Source organism: Rhinoraja longicauda, chromosome 19 (assembly GCF_053455715.1).
Source record: "Rhinoraja longicauda isolate Sanriku21f chromosome 19, sRhiLon1.1, whole genome shotgun sequence".
In the NCBI taxonomy this organism is placed as follows: Eukaryota; Metazoa; Chordata; class Chondrichthyes; order Rajiformes; family Arhynchobatidae; genus Rhinoraja; species Rhinoraja longicauda.
The window spans coordinates 33602024-33626023 of NC_135971.1; the positions used below are offsets into that span (position 1 = coordinate 33602024).

Below are 24000 nucleotides of genomic sequence, written 5' to 3' on the forward strand. Positions count from 1 at the left end.
GTTGGAGCGGCTGGTGCAGCGTGTGGGCGGGGCCCAGGAGCGGTTGGAGCAGCGTGTGGGCGGGGCCCAGGAGCGGTTGGAGCAGCGTGTGGGCGGGGCCCAGGAGCGGTTGGTGCAGCGTGTGGGCGGGGCCCAGGAGCGGTTGGAGCAGCGTGTGGGCGGGGCCCAGGAGCGGTTGGTGCAGCGTGTGGGCGGGGCCCAGGAGCGGTTGGAGCGGTTGGTGCAGCGTGTGGGCGGGGCCCAGGAGCGGTTGGTGCAGCGTGTGGGCGGGGCCCAGGAGCGGTTGGTGCTGCGTGTGGGCGGGGCCCAGGAGCGGTTGGTGCGGCGTGTGGGCGGGGCCCTGGGAGCGGTTGGAGCGGTGTGTGGGCGGGGCCCGGGGAGCGGTTGGTGCTGCGTGTGGGCGGGGCCCAGGGGCGGTTGGTGCGGCTTGTGGGCGGGGCCCGGGGGCGGTTGGTGCAGCGTGTGGGCGGGGCCCAGGGGCGGTTGGTGCAGCGTGTGGGCGGGGCCCAGGGAGCGGTTGGAGCGGCGTGTGGGCGGGGCCCAGGGGCGGTTGGATCAGCGTGTGGGCGGGGCCCAGGGGCGGTTGGATCAGCGTGTGGGCGGGGCCCAGGGAGCGGTTGGATCAGCGTGTGGGCGGGGCCCAGGGAGCGGTTGGAGCAGCGTGTGGGCGGGGCCCAGGGAGCGGTTGGTGCGGTGTGTGGGCGGGGCCCAGGGGCGGTTGGAGCAGCGTGTGGGCGGGGCCCAGGAGCGGTTGGTGCGGTGTGTGGGCGGGGCCCAGGGGCGGTTGGTGCGGCGTGTGGGCGGGGCCCAGGGGCGGTTGGAGCAGCGTGTGGGCGGGGCCCAGGGAGCGGTTGGAGCAGCGTGTGGGCGGGGCCCAGGGAGCGGTTGGAGCAGCGTGTGGGCGGGGCCCAGGGAGCGGTTGGTGCAGCGTGTGGGCGGGGCCCAGGGAGCGGTTGGAGCAGCGTGTGGGCGGGGCCCAGGGAGCGGTTGGTGCAGCGTGTGGGCGGGGCCCAGGGAGCGGTTGGTGCAGCGTGTGGGCGGGGCCCAGGGAGCGGTTGGTGCAGCGTGTGGGCGGGGCCCAGGGGCGGTTGGTGCAGCGTGTGGGCGGGGCCCAGGGGCGGTTGGAGCAGCGTGTGGGCGGGGCCCAGGGGCGGTTGGAGGAGCGTGTGGGCGGGGCCCAGGGGCGGTTGGAGCAGCGTGTGGGCGGGGCCCAGGGGCGGTTGGTGCAGCGTGTGGGCGGGGCCCAGGGAGCGGTTGGTGCAGCGTGTGGGCGGGGCCCAGGGGCGGTTGGTGCAGCGTGTGGGCGGGGCCCAGGGGCGGTTGGAGCGGCGTGTGGGCGGGGCCCAGGGAGCGGTTGGTGCAGCGTGTGGGCGGGGCCCAGGGGCGGTTGGAGCGGCGTTGGTTTAAAAACGTTCCATCTCACTTCAAAAGAAGTGGTCTGGAGGAAGCCGCTGATTGGGCGGAACCCCAGGGTTGTATTTCTGCTTTCTGTTCGTACTTTGTAGTTAACGGTTCGGTGAGTTAAGGGTTCGGTGAGTTAAGGGTTCGGTGAGTTAAGGGTTCAGTGAGTTAAGGGTTCAGTGAGTTAAGGGTTCAGTGAGTTAAGGGTTCGATGAGTTAAGGGTTCAGTGAGTTAAGGGTTCAGTGAGTTAAGGGTTCAGTGAGTTAAGGGTTCCGTGAGTTAAGGGTTCGGTGAGTTAAGGGTTCGGTGAGTTAAGGGTTCAGTGAGTTAAGGGTTCAGTGAGTTAAGGGTTCAGTGAGTTAAGGGTTCGATGAGTTAAGGGTTCAGTGAGTTAAGGGGTCGGTGAGTTAAGGTTTCAGTGAGTTAAGGGTTCGGTGAGTTAAGGGTTCAGTGCTTTTTAGTAAAGTTACAGTTTAAAGGATTAAGAGGGATTTGATTTAATTTGGGGGTAAGACATGTCAGTTGAGATCGGCCCCGTGGAATGCTCATCCTCCAACATGTGGGAGATCAGGGATATTGTCGGTGTCCCTGATGACTACATGTGCAGGAAGTGTGTCCAGCTGCAACTCCTGGCAGACCGCATTGAACGGTTGGAGCTGCGGTTGGATTCATACTGGAGCATCCACGATGCTGAGATGGTCGTGAATAGCACGTACAGTGAGTTGGCCACACCGCATGTAAAGGTTAAGTGGACAGAAAGGAAACGGGTGGCCACTAGCCAGCGTAGCAGTAGGCAGGTAGTGCAGGAGCCCCCTGCGGTCATCTCCCTCCTAAACAGATATGCCATTTTGGATACTGTTGGGGGAAATGGCTCATCAGGGGAAGGCAGCAGCAGCCAAGTTCATGGCACCGTGGGAGGCTCTGCGACAAAAAAGGGGAGGAAAAAGAGTGGAAGGGCTATAGTAACAGGGGATTCAATTGTAAGGGGAATAGACAGGCGTTTCTGCGGCCGCAAACGGGACTCCAGGATGGTATGTTGCCTCCCTGGTGCAAGGGTCAGGGATGTCTCTGAGCGGCTGCAGAACATTCTGGAGGGGGAGGGTGAACAGCCAGTTGTCGTGGTGCACATTGGCACCAACGGTATAGGTAAATAAACGGGATGAGGTCCTACAAAGTGAATTTAGGGAGCTAGGAGATAAACTTAAAAGTAGGACCTCAAAGGTAATAATCTCTGGATTACTACCAGTGCCACGTGCTAGTCAGAGTAGAAATAGGAGGATATTTCAGATGAATACGTGGCTTGAAAAATGGTGCAAGGGGGAGGGATTCAAATTTCTAGGACATTGGAACCAGTTCTGGGAGAGGTGGGACCAGTACAAACAGGACGGTCTGCACCTGAGCTGGAATGGAACTAATGTCCTTGGGGGAGTGTTTGCTAGTGCTGTCAGGGAGGATTTAAACTAATGTGGCAGGGGGATGGGAGCATGAGCAGAGAGACAGAGGGGTGCAAAATGAAGCAATAGGTAGCAAGGTGAAAAGTAAAAGTGGCAGGCAGACAAATCCAAGGCAAAAATCAAAAAGGGCCACTTTTCAACATAATTGTATAAGGGGTAAGAGTGTTGTAAAAACAAGCCTGAAGGTTTTGTGTCTCAATGCAAGGAGCATTCGGAATAAGGTGGATGAGTTGAATTTGCAGATAGTTATTAATGAATATGATATTGTTGGGATTACGGAGACATAGCTCCAGGGTGACCAAGGCTGGGAGCTGAACATCCAGGGATATTCAATATTCAGGAGGGATAGACAGAAAGGAAAATGAGGTGGGGTAGCGTTGCTGGTTAGAGAGGAGATTAACGAAATAGAAAGGAAGGACATTAGCTTGGAGGATGTGGAATCGATATGGGTAGAGCTGCGAAACACTAAGGGGCAGAACACACTAGTGGGAGTTGTGTACAGGCCACCTAACAGCAGTAGTAGAATTGGGGATGGCATCAAACAGGAAATTAGAAATGCGTGCAACAAAGGTAAAACAGTTATAATGATGAACTTCAATCTACATATAGATTGGGTGAATCAAATTGGCAGAGGTGCTGAGGAAGAGGATTTCTTGGAATGTATACGAGATAGTTTTCTAAGCCAACATGTAGAGGAACTAACGAGAGAGCAGGCTATTCTAGACTGGGTATTAAGTAATGAGGAAGGGTTAGTTAGCAGTCTGGATGTGCGTGGCCCCTTGGGCAAGAGTGACCATAATATGGTTGAGTTCTTCATTAGGATGGAGAGTGACTTAGTTAATTCAGAAATAACGGTTCTGAACTTAAGGAAAGGTAACTTTGAGGGCATGAGACGTGAATTGGCCAAGATAGACTGGCAATTGATTCTTAAAGGGTTGACGGTGGATATGCAATGGAAGGCATTTAAAGACCGCATGGAAGAACTAAAACAATTGTTCATCCCAGCCCGGCATCTGCGCCCGGGATGAGGTGTTTCAGACTAGGGCTTCCGAGATGTCCTCGTTTTTCAGAAAATGGGGCTTCCCCTCCTACATTATAGATGAGGCTCTCACTAGGGTCTCTTCTACATCCCGCAGCTCCGCTCTTGCTCCCCATCCCCCCACTCGCAAGGACAGGATCCCCCTCGTTCTCACCTTCCACCCCACCAGCCAGCGGATCCAACACATCATCCACCAACATTTCCGTCACCTACAACAGGACCCCACCACTGGCCATATCTTCCCATCCCCTCCCCTCTCTGCGTTCCGCAGAGACCGTTCCCTCCGCAACTCCCTGGTCCACTCGTCCCTTCCTACCCAAACCACCCTAACCCCGGGCACTTTCCCTTGCAACCGCACGAGATGCAACACCTGTCCCTTTACCACCCCCCTCAACTCCATCAAAGGACCCAAACATTCTTTCCAGGTGAGACAGAGGTTCACCTGTACCTCCTCCAACCTCATCTATTGCATCCGCTGCTCTAGATGTCAACTTATCTATATCGGCGAAACCAAGCGCAGGCTCGGCGATCGCTTCGCTGAACACCTGCGCTCGGTCCGCATTAACGCAACTGATCTCCCGGTGGCCCAGCACTTTAACTCCCCCTCCCATTCCCAGTCTGACCTCTCTGTCATGGGCCTCCTCCAGTGCCATAGTGAGGCCCGCCGGAAATTGGAGGAGCAGCACCTCATATTTCGCCTGGGCAGTTTGCGGCCCGGTGGTATGAACGTCAACTTCTCCAACTTCAAATAGCTCCTCTGTCCCTCCCTTCCCCTCCTCCTTCCCAGATCTCCCTCTATCTTCCTGTCTCCACCTATATCCTTCCTTTGTCCCACCCCCGACATCAGTCTGAAGAAGGGTCTCGACCCGAAACGTCACCCATTCCTTCTCTCCCGAGATGCTGCCTGACCTGCTGAGTTACTCCAGCATTTTGTGAATAAATCAGGGAAGGTAGTGCATCCGTGGCTAACAAGGGAGATTAGGAATAGTATCAAAACAAAAGATGAAGCGTACAAATTAGCAAGAAAAAGCAGCCTACCAGAGGACTGGGAGAAATTCAGAGTCTAGCAGAGGAGAAAGGGCTTAATTAGGAAAGGGAAAATAGATTATGAAAGAAAACTGGCAGGGAACATACAAACTGACTGCAAAAGCTTTTATAGATATGTGAAGAGAAAAAGATTAGTTAAAACAAATGTAGGTCCCTTGCAGTCAGAAACAGGTGAATTGATCATGGGGAACAAGGACATGGCAGACCAATTGAATAAATACTTTGGTTCTGTCTTCACTAAGGAAGACATAAATAATCTGCCGGAAATAACAGGGGACCGGGGGTCAAATGAGATGGAGGAACTGAGTGAAATCCAGGTTAGTCGGGAAGTGGTGTTAGGTAAATTGAATGGATTAAAGGCCGATAAATCCCCAGGGCCAGATAGGCTGCATCCCAGAGTGTTTAAGGAGGTAGCCCCAGAAATAGAGGATGCATTAGTGATAATTTTTCAAAACTCATTGGATTCTGGAGTAGTTCCTGAGGACTGGAGGGTAGCTAATGCAACCCCACTTTTCAAAAAGGGAGGGAAAGAGAAAACGGGGAATTACAGACCAGTTAGTCTAACATCGGTAGTGGGGGAAATGCTAGAGTCAGTTATTAAAGATGGGATAGCAGCACATTTGGAAAGTGGTGAAATCATTGGACAAAGTCAGCATGGATTTGTGAAAGGTAAATCATGTCTAACGAATCTTATAGAATTTTTCGAGGATGTAACTAGTAGAGTGGATAAGGGAGAACCAGTGGATGTGTTATATCTGGACTTCCAGAAGGCTTTCGACAAGGTCCCACATAACAAATTAGTATGCAAACGTAAAGCACATGGTATTGTGGGTTCAGTATTGATGTGGATAGAGAACTGGCTGGCAGACAGGAAGCAAATAGTAGGAATAAACGGGTCCTTTTCAGAATGGCAGGCAGTGACTAGTGGGGTACCGCAAAGCTCAGTGCTGGGACCCCAGCTATTTACAATATATATTAATGATTTGGACGAGGGAATTGAATGCAACATCTCCAAGTTTGCGGATGACACGAAGCTGGGGGGCAGTGTTAGCTGTGAGGAGGATGCTAGGAGGCTGCAACGTGACTTGGATAGGTTAGGTGAGAGGGCAAATGCATGGCAGATGCAGTATAATGTGGATAAATGTGAGGTTATCCACTTTGGTGGCAAGAACAGGAAAGCAGACTATTATCTGAAAGGTGGCCGATTAGGAGAAGGGGAGATGCAACGAGACCTGGGTGTCGTGGTACATCAGTAATTGAAAGTAAGCATGCAGGTGCAACAGGCAGTGAAGAAAGCGAATGGTACGTTGGCATTCATAGCGAGGGGATTTGAGTATAGGAGCAGGGAGGTTCTGCTGCAGTTGTACAGGGCATTGATGAGACCACACCTGGAGTATTGCGTACAGTTTTGGTCTCCTAATCTGAGGAAAGACATTCTTGCCATAGAGGGAGTACAGAGAAGGTTCACCAGATTGATTCCTGGGATGGCAGGACTTTCATATGAAGAAAGACTGGATAGGCTCGGCTTGTACTCGCTGGAATTTAGAAGATTGAGGGGTGATCTTATAGAAATGTACAAAATTCTTAAGGGGTTGGACAGGCTAGATGCAGGAAGATTGTTCCCGATGTTGGGGAAGTCTAGAACAAGGGGTCACAGTTTAAGGATAAGGGTGGAAGTCTTTTAGGACCGAGATGAGAAAGTTTTTTTCACACAGTGGTGAATCTGTGGAATTCTCTGCCACAGAAGGTCAAGTCAAGTCAATTTTATTTGTATAGCACATTTAAAAACAACCCACGTTGACCAAAGTGCTGTACATCTGATTAGGTACTAAGGAAAAAATGAAACATACAGTAGCACGCAAACCTAACAGCACATACAGAACAGTTCACAGCGCCTCCTCGATGAGCCTCAAACGCTAGGGAGTAGAAATAGGTTTTGAGCCTGGACTTAAAGGAGTCGATGGAGGGGGCAGTTCTGATGGGGAGAGGGATGCTGTTCCAGTCTAGGAGCTGCAACCGCAAAAGCGCGGTCACCCCTGAGCTTAAGCCTAGACCGCGGGATAGTGAGTAGCCCCAAGTCGGCCGACCTGAGGGACCTGGAGTTAGAGAGGTGGGTTAGAAGATTTTTGATGTAGGGGGGGGGGGGGGGGATGTCCATTTAGGGCTTTATACGTGAATAGGAGCTTGAAGTTGATTCTGTACCGTACAGGGAGCCAGTGGAGAGAGGCCAGAATCGGGGTGATGTGGTCACTTTTACGGGTACCCGTCAGGAGTCTCGCTGCCAGTTGCAGGCGGGACAGGGAAGATTGGCTGATCCCAGTGTATAGGGAGTTGCAGTAGGGAGTTGCAGTAGTCTAGGCGGGAGGAAATGAAAGCGTGAATGATTTTTTCTGTGTCGTCGAATTGGAGGAAAGGTTTGATTTTAGCTATGGTACGAAGTTGGAAGAAGCTGGCTTTTACCACAGCGTTGACTTGCTTGTCAATTTTTAATGCAGAGTCAAATATCACGCCGAGGTTTTTGACATGCGGTTTGACTAGGCAGGATAGGCTTCCAAGACTGCCTGTTATCGATTTGATGGAGTCGGGGGGGGGGGGGGGGGGCGAATAGGATGACCTCAGACTTGCTCTCATTTAATTGGAGGAAGTTCTGTGCCATCCAACATTTTATGTCCTCAAGGCAGTGTAAGAGGCTGTTTAAATTTGACTGGTTGTTGGGTTTCAGGGGGAGGTAAAGCTGAGTGTCATCGGCATAGCAGTGGAAAGAAATGCCATGCCTTTGAATGATTTGGCCAAGGGGGAGCATGTATATAGAGAAGAGAATGGGGCCTAGGATGGAGCCTTGTGGAACTCCGCAGGAGAGGCTAGCTGGAGCAGAGGAATACCTGCCTATGTTGATGGCGAAACTCCTATCTTTGAGGTACGAAGCGAACCAGCTCAGGGCAGTGCCATCAATGCCAACCGCATACCGGAGACGGTCTATAAGGATGGTGTGGTCCACTGTATCGAACGCTGCGCTGAGGTCGAGAAGGAGCAGGATTGCACAGTCGCCGGTGTCGATGGCGAGAAGCAGGTCGTTGTGTACCTTCAACAAGGCAGACTCTGTGCTGTGGTGGGCTCTGAAACCTGACTGGAAACTTTCCAGGATGGTGTTTTGGTGTAGGTAGGGCACTAATTGGTTTAGAATTGCCTTTTCAAGGACTTTTGACAGGAATGGCAGTTTGAAAATGGGTCTGTAGTTGCTAGGGGTCTCGGTTAGGTTTTTTCAGTAGGGGCTGGACCACCGCGTGCTTGAAACAGGTTGGAACAGTGCCAGTGAACTGTTGATAATAGAGAGGATGCTGGGACCGGCTATTGCAATGACATCCTTCAGAAGGGCAGTGGGGGCAGGATCAAGGGGGCAGGTTGCAGGTTTCATAGCGGAGACAAGCTTTGCAATGGAGGATAGAGTGATGGGTTGGAAACAGTCCAATTTAGATGAACAGACTAGTGAGACAGCTAGCTCACGGATGGGAGGGGAAATGTTCATTCTAATGTTCTCAATTTGCTGGTGAAAAATTTAGCGAATTCTTCGCAGTTAGCAGGGGACCCAACTAAGCTGGTACTGGGGGTGGGACATATGACAGAGGTAATTGTGCTAAATAGGACCTTGGAGTTATGAGAGTTTTTAAGGTAGTTGAGGCCAGTTCATTGGCTATATTTAAGAGGGAGTTAAATGTGGCCCTTGTGGCTAAAGGGATCAGGGGGTATGAAGAGAAGGCAGGTATGGGATACTGAGTTGGATGATCAGCCATGATCATATTGAATGGTGGTGCAGGCTCGAAGGGCCAAATGGCCTACTCCTGCACCTATTTTCTATGTTTCTATGAAATGATAATTTAATCGGCGAGAAGCAAACGACAGAAGATAGCGACAAGATACACTGATCAGCCAAAACATTGTGACCACCTGCCTAATATGCTGTTGGTCCTCTGTGTGCCGCTAAAACAGTACCGACCCATGAAGGTGGCCTGTGGTATCTAGCACCAAACCTTTAGCAACAGATCCTTCAAGTCCTGTAAGTTGCGAGGTGGAGCCGCCATGAATCGGACTTGTCGATCCAGCACATCCCACAGATGCTCAATCTGATTGAGATCTAGGCTCAAGGTGTGGAGAGAGGGACAGGATTGAAAGCTCCATCACATGACTGAGAAGTGACCCAACATCCAACTAGACTCGATTTTTATAGTAAACTTTAGAAAATGTTGATCCCAATCAAAACAAATCTGCTGAGTTGACGAAAGTATAAAACACATGTTAAGTGTCACCACCTTTTCCCTTGACAGAAATCTTTCACAGCCACTGTGTATTTCCAACATTTCCTATTTGTTTCCTGGACATTCCCAGGTCTCTGTGTCTCTGCAGGGAAGACAAGAGGTTGTGCATAGTCAGACTGACCAGCGAACACATAGGTCTTGTTCCCAGCCTGCAAGGAATCAGCCGATCTCAGTTAGTGCTCCCGCAGAGAAGACAGAGCTGTACTCAGTTATCCAAACTTGGCTCCTGTTTGCTGCTTAAAATTCCAACTGAATGGATGTCATGATCCCACGGAATGTCAGAACCCAATTCAGGTCCCTTTGAAGAAAACCATTAAAATCACTTCCAGGAAAAAGATGTTGAAATTCATCGACCGCGACAGACCGCAAACTAATTCAGCTTCAAAGCTCATTCAGAGGCCGACACGTGTAACACACACAGAGCCGACACATACACGTGCACACGCCTGCACACACACAAGTTCACTCACACTCACGCGCGTACATACATGTACACACAAATGCATAACGCACACAGGGCCGACCGACAGTTCACTATCAATGGTGATCGGTGTATGGCAGTGTTCATTGGATACATCTGTATACACACGTAACATACACATACATGTGCACGCACATGCAAAATGCACGCAGGGCTGACTATATATACACATGGGCACACGCAGTCACACACGTATGTTGGATGCATCCGTACACACACACGTGACACACACAGGACTGGCAGTTCACTATCAATGGTGATCGATATATGGCAGTGTTCATTGGGTGCACGTGTGCACACACACACATACTCAAACACGCAAGCGTAACACACGAGGGTATGAAGAGAAAGCAACTTCAGATCCTGACTCCTGGGATCGCGGTGAATCACTGTGACTGTAAGCGGCTCTCACTGTCTGTCGGTCAGTCAGATCTGAAATCAGTTCTTACGCACATCTTCAACTTGCCTCGGTGGCTGGAGACGACGATTCTTGCTCTGTTGCACCAGTCACTGAAAACAAAGGAACACAACTAGTGAGTGGCGTTGGAGGGGGCACAGCCGAAAGGGAAACAGACAGTAATAAATTATTGGGGGACGCACACAGTAATGTGTCCAGAGTGCACATGGTGCAAAACGGTAAAACAATATTTGAGGAAACATTCAGTAATAAATCATGATAGAGGGCTCGGTAAGTCCCACTGAGTTACTCCAGCATTTTGTGTCTATCTTTGGTCAATAAGTATCAGAGGGCCTGTCTATCAGTGGAAAGGTAATCTTCTGATAGATAAAATGGTGAGAGGGGCAAAGTTTCAAGGAGATGTGCGAGGCAAGTTGTTTTTCTCATCGCCACTTTACACAGAAGGTACTGAGTGCCTGGACTATGCAAGGGTGGTGAATCTGTGGAATTCTTGGCCACAGAAGGCTGTGGAGGCAAAGCAGTGAATATATTTAAGGCAGAGATAGATAGATTCTTGATTAGTGCGGGTGTCAGAGGTTATGGGAGATTTCAAAATGCAGGTAGACTGTGAAAGTCAGGTTGGTACTGGACCCTAAGAAAGGGAGTTTGTAGTGTGCCTCCGAGAAGGATTCTTAGAGCAGCTTGACCTGGAGCCTACCAGGGAGAAGGCAATTCTGGATTTAGTGTTGTGTAATGTACCGGATTTCATAAGGTAACTCAAGATAAAGGAACCATTAGGAGGTAGTGACCATAGTCTGCAATTTGAGAGGGTAAAATCAGAAGTGTCAGTGTTGCAGTTGAACAAAGGGGACATTGAAGGCATGAGGGAGGAGCTGGCCAAAGTTGACTGGAAAGGGTCCCTAGCAGGGATGACGGTGGAACAGCAATGGCAGGAATTTCTGGGAATAATCCAGAAGATGCAGGATCATTTCATTCCAAAGAGGAAGAAAGATTCTAAGGGGAATAAGAGGCAACCGGGTCTGACAAGGGAAGTCAAGGACAGTATAAAAATAAAAGAGAAGACTTATAACATAGCAAAGATGAGTGGGAAGCCAGAGGATTGGGTAACTTTTAAAGAACAGAAGGTAACTAAAAAGGCAATATTGGGAGAAAAGATAAAGTACGAAGGTAAGCTGGCCAAGAATATAAAGGAGGATAGTAAAAGCATCTTTAGGTATGTGAAGAGGAAGAGATTAGTGAAGACAAATGTGGGTCCCTTAAAGACAGAAACAGGTGAATTTATTATGGGGAGCAAGAAAATGGCAGACGAGTTGAAAAGGCACGTTGGTTCTTTATTCACTAAGAAAGACACAAATAATCTCCCAGAAGTACTAGGGTACAGAGGATTGAGGGTGACGGAGAAACTGAAGGAAATTCACATTCAGTCAGGAAATTGTGTTAGGAAGACTGATGGGACTGAAGGCTGATAAATCCCCAGGGTCTGGTCTGCATCCCAGGGTAGTCAGGGAAGTGGCTCTAGAAATTGTGGATGCATTGGTGATCATTTTACAATGTTCTATTGATTCTGGATCAGTTCCTGTGGATTGGAAGGTAGCTAATGTTATCCCACTTTTTAATAAAGGATAGAGAGAGAAAACAGGGGATTATAGACCAGTTAGCCTGACATCGGTGGTGGGGAAGTTGCTGGAGTCAATTATTAAATATGTGATAACGGTGCATTTGGAGAGCAGTAACAGTCAACATGGTCCAAGTCAGCATGGATTTATGAAGGGGAATTCTTGTTTGACTAATCTTCTGGAATTGTTTGAGGATGTAACAAATAAAATGGATAAAGGAGAGCCAGTGAATGTAGTGTATCTGGACTTTCAGAAAGCCTTTGATAAGGTTCCACACAGGAGATTAGTGGGCAAAATTATAGCAGATGGTATTGGGGGTAGGATATTGACATGGATTGAAAATTGGTTGGTAGACAGGAAACAAAGGGTAGGAATTAATGGGTCCTTTTCAGAATGGCAGGCAGCGACTAGTGGGGTGCCGCAAGGCTTGGTCCTGTGACTGCAGCTATTTACGATATATATTAATGATTTAGATGAAGGAATTAAAAGTAACATAAGCAAATTTACAGATGACACAAAGCTGGGTGGCAGAGTGAACTGTGAAGAGGCTATGAGGATGCAGGGTAACTTGGGTAGGTTGGGTGAGTGAGCAATGTATGACAGATGCAGTATAATGTGGATAAATGTGAGGTTGTCCACTTTGGTGGGAAGGACAAGGCAGATTATAATCTGAATGGTGCCAGATTAGGAAAAGGGGAAGTGAAACGAGATGTGTGTGTCCTTGTACATCAGTCACTGAAAGTAAGCATGCAGGTACAGCAAGAGGATTTGAGTAGAGGAGCAAAGAGGTCCTTCTGCAGTTGTACAAGGCCCTGGTGAGGCCATACCTGGATATTGTGTGCAGTTTTGGTCTCCAAATTTGAGGAAGGACATTCTTGCTATTGAGGGAGAGCAGCGTAGATTCACGAGGTTAATTCCCAGGATGGCGGGACTGTCATATGATGCAAGAATGGAACAAATGGGCTTGTATTCACAGGAATTTAGGATCAGAGCAGATCTTATAGAAACATATAGGATTATTAAGTCAAGTCAAGTCAAGTCAATTTTATTTGTATAGCACATTTAAAAACAACCCACGTTGACCAAAGTGCTGCACATCTGATTAGGAAAAAAGAAAAGAAACATACAGTGGCGGGCAGCCAAGACATTGGACAAGCTAGATGCTCCCGATGTTGGGGGAGTCCAGAAACAGGGGCCACAATTTTAGAATGAGAGCTAGGCCATTTAGAACTGAGATGAGGAAAAACTTCTTCACCCAGAGTTGTGAATTTGTGGAATTCTCTGCATCAGAAGGCAGTGGAGGCCGATTCACTGGATGCATTCAAAAGAGAGTCAGATAGGGCTCTTAGGGCTAGTGGAATCAAGGGATATGGGGAGAAGGCAGGAACGGGGGAGATTGTGGATGATCAACCATGATCACATTGAATGGCGGTGCTGGCTCGAAGGGCTGAATGGTCTGATCTTGCACTAATTTTCTATGTTTCTCTGTTATGGGAAGAAGGCAGGAGAATGGGGTGAGGGAGAGGTGAATCAGCCATGATTGAATGGCGGAGTAGACTTGATGAGCCAAATGGCCGAATCCTACTCCTGTCACTTATGATGTTATGAACTATATGTGGCGGTAGAGGTAGATGTGATAATGGAGTTTACGAGGCAGTAGATAGGCACATGGATATGCAAGGAATGGGGAGATATGGATGATATGCAGGTAGATAAGGGATGGTCTTGGCATCATGTTCATTGTGTGCTGAAGGGCCTGTCCTTGTGCTGTGCTGCTCCATGTTTTGTGTGTCGTTGCTTCACTCTCTCTGAGACTGCGTCGCTACAAACCATTGGTTTCGGTGACTTGCACCTGGCCACCTCTGGCCCAGATGTCGGTGACGGCCGTCATGACCGCCAGGCACCTGCCAAAGTCTTCGGCCGGACACCGGGCGGCGAGAGAGGAGAGTTTGCGAGCTACCTTGAGGGCCTGGCGGTATCGCTCCTGCTGCACCTTGGCCCGCTCCCTCGGCGACGCGGGCGGGAGCTGACCGCCGAGGAAGTGCTCCTGCGTCCAGCGAGCGGCGCAGAGCGAGGGCTCAAAGAGGTCGGAGCCCAGCAGCCGCCGGAGAGCCAGGACGTGCCGGCAGGGGAGCCTCATGGAGGTGCGGAAGGCACACTGGCAGCTGGCCTGGTCCGTCACCAGGGCCCGGCGCCGGCACACGGGCCAGGCCCTCTCGGCCTCCACGCTGAGAAAGGAGACCGACTCCGCTTCCTGCAGCTCCGTCCGCACCCGGCGGAAGGCGAAGTCGGTGAGCAGCGCCCGGTAGGAAGACTCCGCGGAGTTGTCCTCTGGCCCTGCGGGGGGCTCACTCTGCAACACCCGCTGGTCGCACTCGGCCCGCACCGTGTCCACGGCCTTCAGGAGGTCCCGGGTGAAGGAGGTCACGTTGGAGAAGTCCTCGACCGCGGCCGCCAGCCTCTGGCTCATCACCTGCACCCGCTGGAGGGTGCTGGTGAGGTAACTCTCGTTCTCGTGCTTGAAGCCCTCCACCCACTGGCGACAGGACCCGTGCCACGTCTTGTGGAAGTAGTCGACGGCGCTCTCCGCGTTGGAGTCCAGCAGCTGGCGGTACAGCAGGTCGTAGTCCTCAGTCGACGTCGCGTAACACATACTGTGCAGGATCTGCAGCAGCTGGCTCCTGGCGGGAAGAAAGGGAAGAGGAGACAAGGTGAGGAACCTCCCGGTGCAGCAAGGTGGCGTAGCGGTAGAGTTGCTGCCTTACAGTGCCAGTCCCAGGATCCATCCTGTCTACAGGCATTGTCTGTGTGGAGTTTGCACGTTCTCCCTGTGACCATGTGGGTTTCCTCCGGGTTCTCCGGTTTCCTCCCAAGTTCCAAAGACGTGCAGGTTTGTACGTTTATTGGCCTCTGTAAATTGTTCCGTGTGTAGCCCAGAACTAGTGTGAACCAAAGATACTAGAGGAACAAGATGGACCACTGAAATGTAGTGTGCAAAGGAGCGGAACATCCGCCATTTTAGTAAGCAAAACCCGCCGTTCGTTCTGCCTCTCGCAGTGTAATCAGTGTTTTGGGGGAACAGTATGTGTGATGATACCATTAAAAAACAGAAAATATCTCTATCAATTCATAGATTTTTGTTATTTTTCTTTTTAAATGTTTCTGCAATTTTCTGCCCACTAAAATGGTGCCATGACCTTCTACGCTTTTTAACGTCGAGTGGTCTATCTTGTTCCTCTAGTATCTTTGGTGTGAACGGGTGATTAATGGTCGGGCTGGACTCAGTGGGGCAAAGGGCCCGTTTCCAATCTGTATTTCCAAAACTAAACCAAACTCTCACCTCAACAGTCCCCAGCGGCTACAAGAAAAACTCCACCATTTCTTTCCCTACGAAAAATAAAGTGACCTCCTCAATGACTACTGAACAGTGGAGTCAAACAGCACGGAAATAGGCCACTCGGCCCAACTCGTCCTTGCTGACCAAGATGCCCCATCTAATGCTGACCAAGATGCCCCATCTAATGCTGACCAAGATGCCCCATCTAATGCTGACCAAGATGCCCCATCTAATGCTGACCAGATGCCCCATTTAATGCTAACCAGATGCCCCATCTAATGCTAACCAGATGCCCCATCTAATGCTGACCAAGATGCCCCATCTAATGCTGACCAAGATGACCCATCTAATGCTGACCAGATGCCCCATTTAATGCTAACCAGATGCCCCATCTAATGCTAACCAGATGCCCCATCTAATGCTGACCAAGATGCCCTATCTAATGCTAACCAAGATGCCCCATTTATTGCTGACCAGATGCCCCATTTAATGCTAACCAGATGCCCCATCTACAGAAAGGGGAGATGAGGAGGCAAAAGGGGAAGGCAGGGGCAAAGCGGGGGGGGGAGGGGAGGGTGGAAAGGAGGAGGGAGAGTGGGGCAGGGGTAGACTGGATTGTGCAGACCATGTTGAGGAATGAGTCGCACCCTTATGTGACCCACGCCGCGACAGGAGGAGGAATATTTTGGACAAACCAATCTCCCCCTCCCCCGCCCGCTCCGGAATCACGATGCCAGCGCTTATTGTTGCCCAATGGTGGAGGAGAGGACGGGGAGGAGAGCAGAGGGAAGGAGAGGAGGGGGGAGAGGAGGGTGAAGAGGGGCGGGGGAAGGCGAGGAGGGGGAAGGAGAGGAGGAGTGGGTGAGGAAGAGGAGGAGGAGGAAACAGGAGTAGGGGAAAGGAGAGAAGGGGCGGAGGAGCGGAGGGGAAGGAGAGAAGAGGGAGATGGGGAAAGGAGGGGGAGAAAGAAGGAAGGGAAGGAGGAGCGGGTAAGAGAAGGAAAGAAAAAAGAGAGAGAGGGCAGAGTGGAGGAGATGGGACATGGGTAGACTGGATTGTGCAGAGGGATGAGAGTCACAACTTTAACAAACCAACACAATCTGACAGGAGGAATATTTGGGCCCCGCTCCGCTCCGGCCCCACGAGGGAATGGCGGTGCCAGTGCTTACTGTTGCCCGGCGGTCACGTGCAGCTTCTCGGCGGTCACGTGGTCCTGGAAGACGCTCAGGGTGTGGGTGAGGCAGGCCAGCGGCTTGCAGTGGGGCAGCACGTCGGTCACCAGCTCCCCGTCACACGCCTGGCCGCCGACCACCACCGCCCGTGTTCCCTCCGCCGCCGGGTTCTTCTGCCTGAAGATGCGCAGAAGCTGCCGGACGGTCTCGCGCTCCTCGCTCTGCAGGAACCACAGGCACGCCAGCTCGCTCTCCCCGTTGCCGTCGATGGCCAGCAGCAGGTAGGTGGGCAGCCACAGGCCCGCCCAGCTGTAGGTGGCGCCCACCAGCAGCACCTCGGGGAACCTCTCGAAGGTCTGCTTCATGCGGCCGTCCTGGTAGTAGATGGCCTGCAACACGTTGGCCTTGTTCACCACCACCACCACCGTGCCGTCTGCAAGCAAACGCAGACAAGAGTTATAGAAACACAGAAAATAGCTGCAGGAGGAGGCCATTTGGCCCTTCGAACCAGCACCACCATTCACTGTGATCATGGCTGATCATCCACAATCAGTAACCGGTCGGTGCCTGCCTTTCCCCCATATCCCTTGATACCACTAGCGCCTAGAGCTCTATCTAACTCTCTTTTAAATTCATCCAGTGAATTGCCCTCCACTGCCTTCTGTGGCAGAGAATCCCACAAATTCACAACTCTCTGGGTGAAAAAGTGTCTTCTCACCTCAGTTTTAAATGGCCTCCCCTTTATTCTTAGACTGTGTCCCCTGGTTCTGGACTCCCACAACATTGGGAACATTCTTCCTGCATCTAGCTTGTCCAGTCCTTTTATAATCTTGTACGTCTCTTTAAGATCCCCTCTCATCCTTCTAAACTCCAGTGAATACATCCCCAGTCTTTCCTCATATGACAAGAACAGGCAGAACAAGGGACTGACCCGCTCTCACCCTGGCCACAAACTCTTTGAAGTAGAAACACAGAAAATAGGTGCAGGAGTAGGCCATTCGGCCCTTCGAGCCAGTACCGCCATTCAATATGATCATGGCTGATCATCCAGAATCAGTACCCTGTTCTGACTTTCTCCCCATACCCTTGATTCCATCAGCCCTAAGACCTACAGTGCAATCAGAAAGTATTCAGACCCCTTCACTTTTTCCACATTTTGTTACATTACAGCCTTATTTTAAAATGGATTAAATTCTTTTTTTTAAATCATCAATCTACACACAATACCCCAGAATGAAGAAGCAAAAACAGGTGTGTAGAAATTTTTGCAAAGTAATTAAAAAGAAATAGCTGAAATATCACATTTACATAAGTTACCTTTGCTATGACGCTCAAAATTGAGCTTAGGTTCATTTTGTTTCCATTGATTATCCTTGAGATGTTTCTACAACTTGATTGGACTCCACCAGTAGTAAATTAAATTGATTGTACATGATTTGGAAAGGTACACACCTGTCTATATAAGGTCCCACAGTTGACAGTGCATGTCACAGCAAAAACCAAGACATGAAGACGAAGGAATTGTCCATAGATCTCCAAGACAGGATTGTGTCAAGACACAGATCTGGGGAAGGGTATAAAACACTTTCTGCAGCATTGCAGGTCCCGAAGAGCACAGTGGCCTCCATCATTCCTAAATGGAAAAACTTTGGAACCACCAGGATTCTTCATAGAGCTGGCCACTCGGCCAAACTGAGCAATCAGGGGAGAAGGGCCTTGGTCAGGGAGGTGACCAAGAACCCGATGATCACTCTGACAGAGCTCCAAAGTTCCTCTGTGAAGATGGGAGAACCTTCCAGAAGGCCAACTTTCCTGCAGCACTCCACCAGTCAGGCCTTTATGGTAGAATGGCCAGACGGAAGCCACTCCTCAGTAAAAGGCACATGATGGCCTGCTTGGAGTTTGCCTAAAGGCATCTAAAGGACTCTGACCATGAGAATGGATTCTGAAATGGATTCTGAACAAAGCACTGGTAACGCACAGTGGCATTGGTGATGTACGTTTGCCTTCATCGGTCGGTGCACTGAGTACAAGAGTCAGATAGTCAAGATGCAGCTCTATCAAACTCTGGAGAAACAAGAATCTGCAGGTGCTGGTTCATGACAAAAGACAAAGTGCGAGAATAACTCAGCAGGTCAGGCAACATCTCTGGAGTTTCCCCTCGCCCCTGACTCTCGGTCTGAGTAAGAGTCTTGACCTGAAATGTCTCCTATCCTTTTTCTCCAGAGATGCTGCCTGACCCGCTGAGTTACTGCAGCATTTTGTGTCCATCTCCAGTGTAAACCAGCATCTGCAGTTCTTTCCCACACATGTCTGGAAAACATGGATACGTGATATTTCAGGTTGGGACCCTTCTTCAACTAATTGTGGCAAGTCGGGGGTAGGGGAGGAGGAGGAAGAAAGCTGGAAGAGAGATGGGGGCAGGACAAAGCCTTGCAAGTGACAGGTGGAGGAAGGAACTGCAGATGCAGCCTGGGTGGGGTGGGTGGGGTTACAGGAGGGAAGAGTCATCTAAAGAGAGCGTGGCACGATCCAAGAGTGATCCAATGAGAAAGTATTGGGGACACAGCGGTAGAGTTGCTGCCTTACAGCGCTACAGACCCGGGTTTCATCTTGACTGTGGGTATGGTCTGTATGGAGTTTGTACTTTCGTGGGTTTTCTCCGGGTGTTTCGGTTTCCGCCCACACTCCAAAGACTTGCAGTATTGTACGTTAATTGGTTTCAGTAAGTTGTAATAAGAAATTGCCGCTTGTGTGTGTAAGTTAGCGTACAGGATCATCGTGGGTCAGCACCATCTCGGTGGGCCGAACGGCCAGTTTCCGTGCTGTATCTCTGAAGTCTAAAAGTCATTGACTATCCCAGGGGAGAGGAGGGAGCGATCTAGTGACAAGACAGTGCACTATCATGAGATGGAGGAATGGGGATCCACACCCAATCCTCATCCATTTATTTGGAGTATTGTGAGCAGTTTTGACCCCATGTCTAAGGAAGGATGTGCTGGCAGTGGAGAGGGTCCAGAGGAGGTTTACCAGAATGATACCAGGAATGTCTGGGTTAACATCTGATCAGTGTTTGATGGCACTGGGCCTGTACTCGCTGGAGTTTAGAAGAATGAGGAGGGGCCTCGTTGAAACTTACCAGATAGTGAAATGCCAGGGTAGAGTGCATCTGGAGAGGATCTTTCCACTCGTGGGAGAGGCTAGGAATCATGGCTGATCTATCTTTCCCTCTCAACCCCATTTGCCACCCTAACGAATGAAGAACCTGTCAATCTCTGCTTTATAAATAGCCACAGACTTGGCCTCCACAGCCATCTGTGGCAATGATTTCCACAGATTCATCACCCTCTGACTAAAGAAATTCCTTCTCATCTCCTTTCGAAAGGAACGTCCTTTTATTGTGAGGCTGCACCCTCTGTTCCATGACTCTCCCACTAGTGGAAACATCCTCGCCACATCCACTTTATCCGGGCCTTTCACTATTCGGTAAGTTTCAGTGAGGTCCCCCCTCATCCTTCTAAACTCCAGCGAGTACAGGCCCAGAGCCATCAAATGCTCATCATACGTTAACCCAATAAAGGGGTGATCCGCATTATTCCGGAATGAAGGAAGGATGCAGGATACCCCAGGACAAGAGAGGGAGTGGTGCAAACCTGGAGCAGCCGGTTAGGCCTGGGACAAGCGAGGACACCTTCACCTACCTTGATTCTTGATCAGTACGGGTGTCAGAGGTTATGGGGAGAAGGCAGGAGAATGGGGTTAGGGGAGAGAGATAGATCAGCCATGATTGAATGACGGAGTAGACCCGATGGGCCGAATGGCCTAATTCTACTCCTATTCCTTATGACCTTACCCTTGACGGCTGCCAGTGTGGGCACCATTATCTCCAAGTCGGTTTTGTTGGTCTTGAACTCGTCCCATTTCTCCTTGCGTGAGGGGCTATGGGCATCCTCATCAGCGAGCACCTTGCCGGCAACCTCCCCCAGCTGCACCTGGACACCTGCTCCATTACTCCGCAGTGAGACGATGGAAGTGGGGTCCACGCGCAGCGCTGTAACAAAGCGCCTTTGGTGCCGGAGCCTCTCCTCCTCTTCCTGTGGGGTACAAGCAAGATCCTAGGGTCAGTTCATCCGGTTTGGAGGTCAATTGTCCTCTGTAAATTGCCCCGAGCGTGTCGGGAGTGGATGAGAAAGTAGGACAACATAGAACCAGTGCACGCAGGTGGTCGATGATCAGCGTGGACTAGGTAGGCCTATGTTTCCATGCTGTATCTGTAAACTAAACTCAGATTCCGTATTAGAACACAGAACAGCACAGGAATGGGCCCTCCAGCCTACATTATCTGTGCCAAACATGATGCCAAGTTGAACTGATCTCATCTCCCTGTACATGATCCATATCGCTCTATTCCCTGAACTTCCATGTGCCTTTCCCAAAGCCTCTTAAACACCACTATCGTATCTGCATCCACCACCATCTCTAGCAGTGCATTCCCAGCCCCCACCCCTCTCTGTGTAAAAATCTTGCCTCGCACATTAAACCTCCCCCCTCTCACCATATCACTCTGCCCTCTAGTGCTGGACATTTCCACCCTGGGGACAAGCCTCTGATTGCCGACCTTATGTGTGCCTCTCAAAACTTTATATACTTCCATCGAGTCTTCCCTCAACCTCTGACGCTCCAGAGAAAATAACCCAAGTTTATCCAACCTCCCACTGTAGCTGAAACCCTCTAATTCAGGCGGCATTCTTGTAAACCTCCTCTGCACCCTCTCCAAAGCCTCCACACCTTTCCTGTAATGGAGCGACTGGAACTGCACGTAATACTCCAAATGCAGTCTAACTAAAGCCCTATAGAGCTGCATCATGACTTGCTGACTCTTATATTTAATGCCCCTAGCACAGAAGACAAGCACACCACACGTTTCACCCATACTGGTTAACATATGATGATCGTTTGTCAGCACTGGGCCTGTACTCGCTAGTGTTTAGAAGAATGAGGGGGGACCTCATTGAAACGTAATGAATAGTGAAACGTTTGGATAGAGTAGATGTGGAGAGGACGTTTCCACCAGTGGGAGAGTGTCAGACTAGAGGCCATAGCCTCAGAATTAAAGGACGTTCCTTTGGGAAGGAGAGGAGGAGTTTCTTGAGTCAGAGGGTGGTGAATCAGTAGAATTCTTTGCCACAGAAGGCTGCGGAGGCCAAGTCAATGGATATACTTTTACGGCAGAGATAGATGGATTCTTGATTAGTATGGGTGTCAGGGGTTATGGGGAGAAGGCAGGAGAATGGGGTTAGGAGGGAGAGATAGATCAGCCATGATTGAATGGCGGAATAGACGATGGGCTGAATGGCCTAATTCTTCTCCTATCACTTATGACGCCTTGTTCCTCTCCCCATCTACTTGTGCTGCCTCCTTCAGTGAGCTATGAGCTTGAACTCCAAGATCCCTCTGCACATCAATGCTGTTAATGGTCATGTCATTAACTGTATACTCTTCTTGCATTTAACCTGTCAAAGTGCATCACCTCACACTTGCTCAGGTTAAACTCCATCTGCCATTTCTCCACCCCTTTCTGCAGCTGGTCTACGTTCTGATATCTACTGACAGCATTTCTCGCTGTCTGCAACTCCTAATTTTGGTGTCATTAGCAACCTTAGTCACCAACCCATCTACATTTACGCCTCGGTCAGATATATATATATAATACAAAATCTCTCTAACTCTGCCCCAGCCCATTCCTGAATTTTAATCCCTGTCCAATTGACTTTGCCTTTAGCAGCTATTTGGAACTTTCTCCCTCTGTGTCTCTGCACCTCCACAACTACCAAGGGGGAAAAACAATCGGACCATCTTCCCCATCTAGTTTAGTCTAGTTTCTTGTCACGTGTACAAAAAAGTTTTTTTGTTGCATGCTACCAGTCCATGGAACGACTATCCATGATTACAATCAAGCCGTCCACAGTCGAAATGTGTTGGAAGGAACTGCAGATGCTGGTTTAAACCGAAGATAGATACAAAAAGCTGCTGCAACTCAGCGGGTCAGGAAGCATCGATCTGAAGATGGGTCTCGACCTGAAATTTATAAGAAAATAACTGCAGATGCTGGTACAAATCGACGGAATTTATTCACAAAATGCTGGAGTAACAGCAGGTCAGGCAGCATCTTGGGAGAGAAGGAATGGGTGACGTTTCGGGTCGAGAACCTTCTTCAGACCTGAAATTTCACCTATTCCTTTTCTGGTCTGAAGAGGGGCTCGCCCCGAAACGTCATGTATTCCTTTTCTCCAGAGATGCTGTCTGACCTGCTGAGTTCCTCTGGATTTTTGTGTTTAAGCCGTCCACAGTGTACAGATACAGTATAAAGGGAATAATGATTAGCATCAGATAAAGTCCAGTAAAGTCCAATTAAAGATAGTCCGAGGGTCTCCATTCTATGCCTCTCATGAACAGATATACTTCTCTCAGATCACCCTCAGACACTCTTGCCTCTTTAAACCCCATTATAAGACATTCCTTGAAATCCACCAACTCCACCTAAATTATAGGTCATCTCCAGAATCCCTGCTAAGGCAGTTCACATCAATTACTTTGATAATGTCCCTGAAAGCTGAGATGTTTTTTGTGCGTTAGAACTACATAAATAAAACTTGTTCCTGTGAGGGAAATGACTAGTGATATTGAGTGTATCAGTCTGACTCTGTTAAACAATGCCAAAGTTGTCAGAGTTCAGAGGCTGGATTGATATCTCAGTGGGGGAGTGTGATATCATCCCATAGAATCACACCGGCTCTTCCACCTACATTGTCAGCAATGACCATCAAGCACCCATCTTGTTCTGTTCTATGTGTCGGGGCAGCACGGTGGTGCAGTGGAAGAGTTGCTGTGTTACAGCGCCAGAGACTCGGGTTTGATCCTGACTACGGGTGCTGTCTGTACGGAGATTGTACGTTCTCCCCATGTGTTTTCTTCGGGAGCTGCGGTTTCCTCTCACACTCTAAAGATGTACAGGTCTATAGGCTAATTGGCTTGCTAAAATTGAAAGTTGTCCCTGATGTGTGTAGGATAGCGTTAATGTGCAGGGATCGCTGGCCAGCCTGGACTCGGTGGGCTGAAGGGCCTGTTTACACGCTGTATGTCTAAACTAAACAGCAGATTCTAGTTTACGCCAATTCGAGACACAAAAAGACGTACAGGTATGTAGGTTAATTGGCTGGGTTAAAATGTAAAAAAAAATAAAAATAAAAAAAAAAATAAAAATTGTCCCTAGTGGGTGTAGGATAGTGTTAATGTACGGGGATCGCTGGGCGGCACGGACTTGGTGGGCCGAAAAAGCCTGTTTCTGGCTGTATATATATGATATGATATGATAATTCAGCGGGTCAGTCAACATCTCTGGAGAAAAGAAAAAGGTGACATTTTGGGTCGAGACCCTTCTTCAGACCAGCCAGGAAGGACCCGAAACGTCACCTATTCCTTTTCTCCAGAGATGATGCTTGACCCGCTGAGTTACTCCAGCTTGTTGTGTCCATCTTTGTTGCTATGTATTATGTTTTCTTGAACCAATGCTGCACAAATCCATTTTATTGCAGCCTACAGCTTTAAGTCCCAACGATATGTGTTGGTGCCACAGGTAACATTCTCTCACAGGCAAAGACACGGGCAGAGAGACCGTTATTAAGCTCGTTGTAAATATTACGTGGACATATTCTGGATGC

General features: G+C 49.8%; 1 protein-coding gene across 1 annotated transcript; it reads right to left on the bottom strand.

Moving 5' to 3' along the window:
• Positions 1-10066: 10066 nt before the first annotated feature.
• LOC144602955 (uncharacterized) lies at positions 10067-22786 on the bottom strand. The gene is made up of 5 exons (XM_078416078.1): positions 22772-22786; positions 20128-20373; positions 16277-16500; positions 13601-14451; positions 10067-10246 (listed from the first exon to the last, which is right to left on the bottom strand). The coding sequence occupies exons 1-5, from the start codon at positions 22784-22786 to the stop codon at positions 10194-10196; spliced, it is 1389 nt and encodes a 462-aa protein (XP_078272204.1). The 3' UTR covers positions 10067-10193.
• Positions 22787-24000: the final 1214 nt, after the last annotated feature.

Excerpts from the sequence above, each read along its gene's own strand:
- LOC144602955 (XM_078416078.1), bottom strand. Across the intron at positions 16,501-20,127 it reads TGGCAGCCGTCAAGGGTAAG|AGCGAGGAGCGCGAGACCGT; the intron begins GTCATAAGGAAT and ends TGGTTCCTGCAG. Across the intron at positions 10,247-13,600 it reads GCAAGTCACCGAAACCAATG|TGACTGGTGCAACAGAGCAA; the intron begins GTTTGTAGCGAC and ends CTTTGTTTTCAG.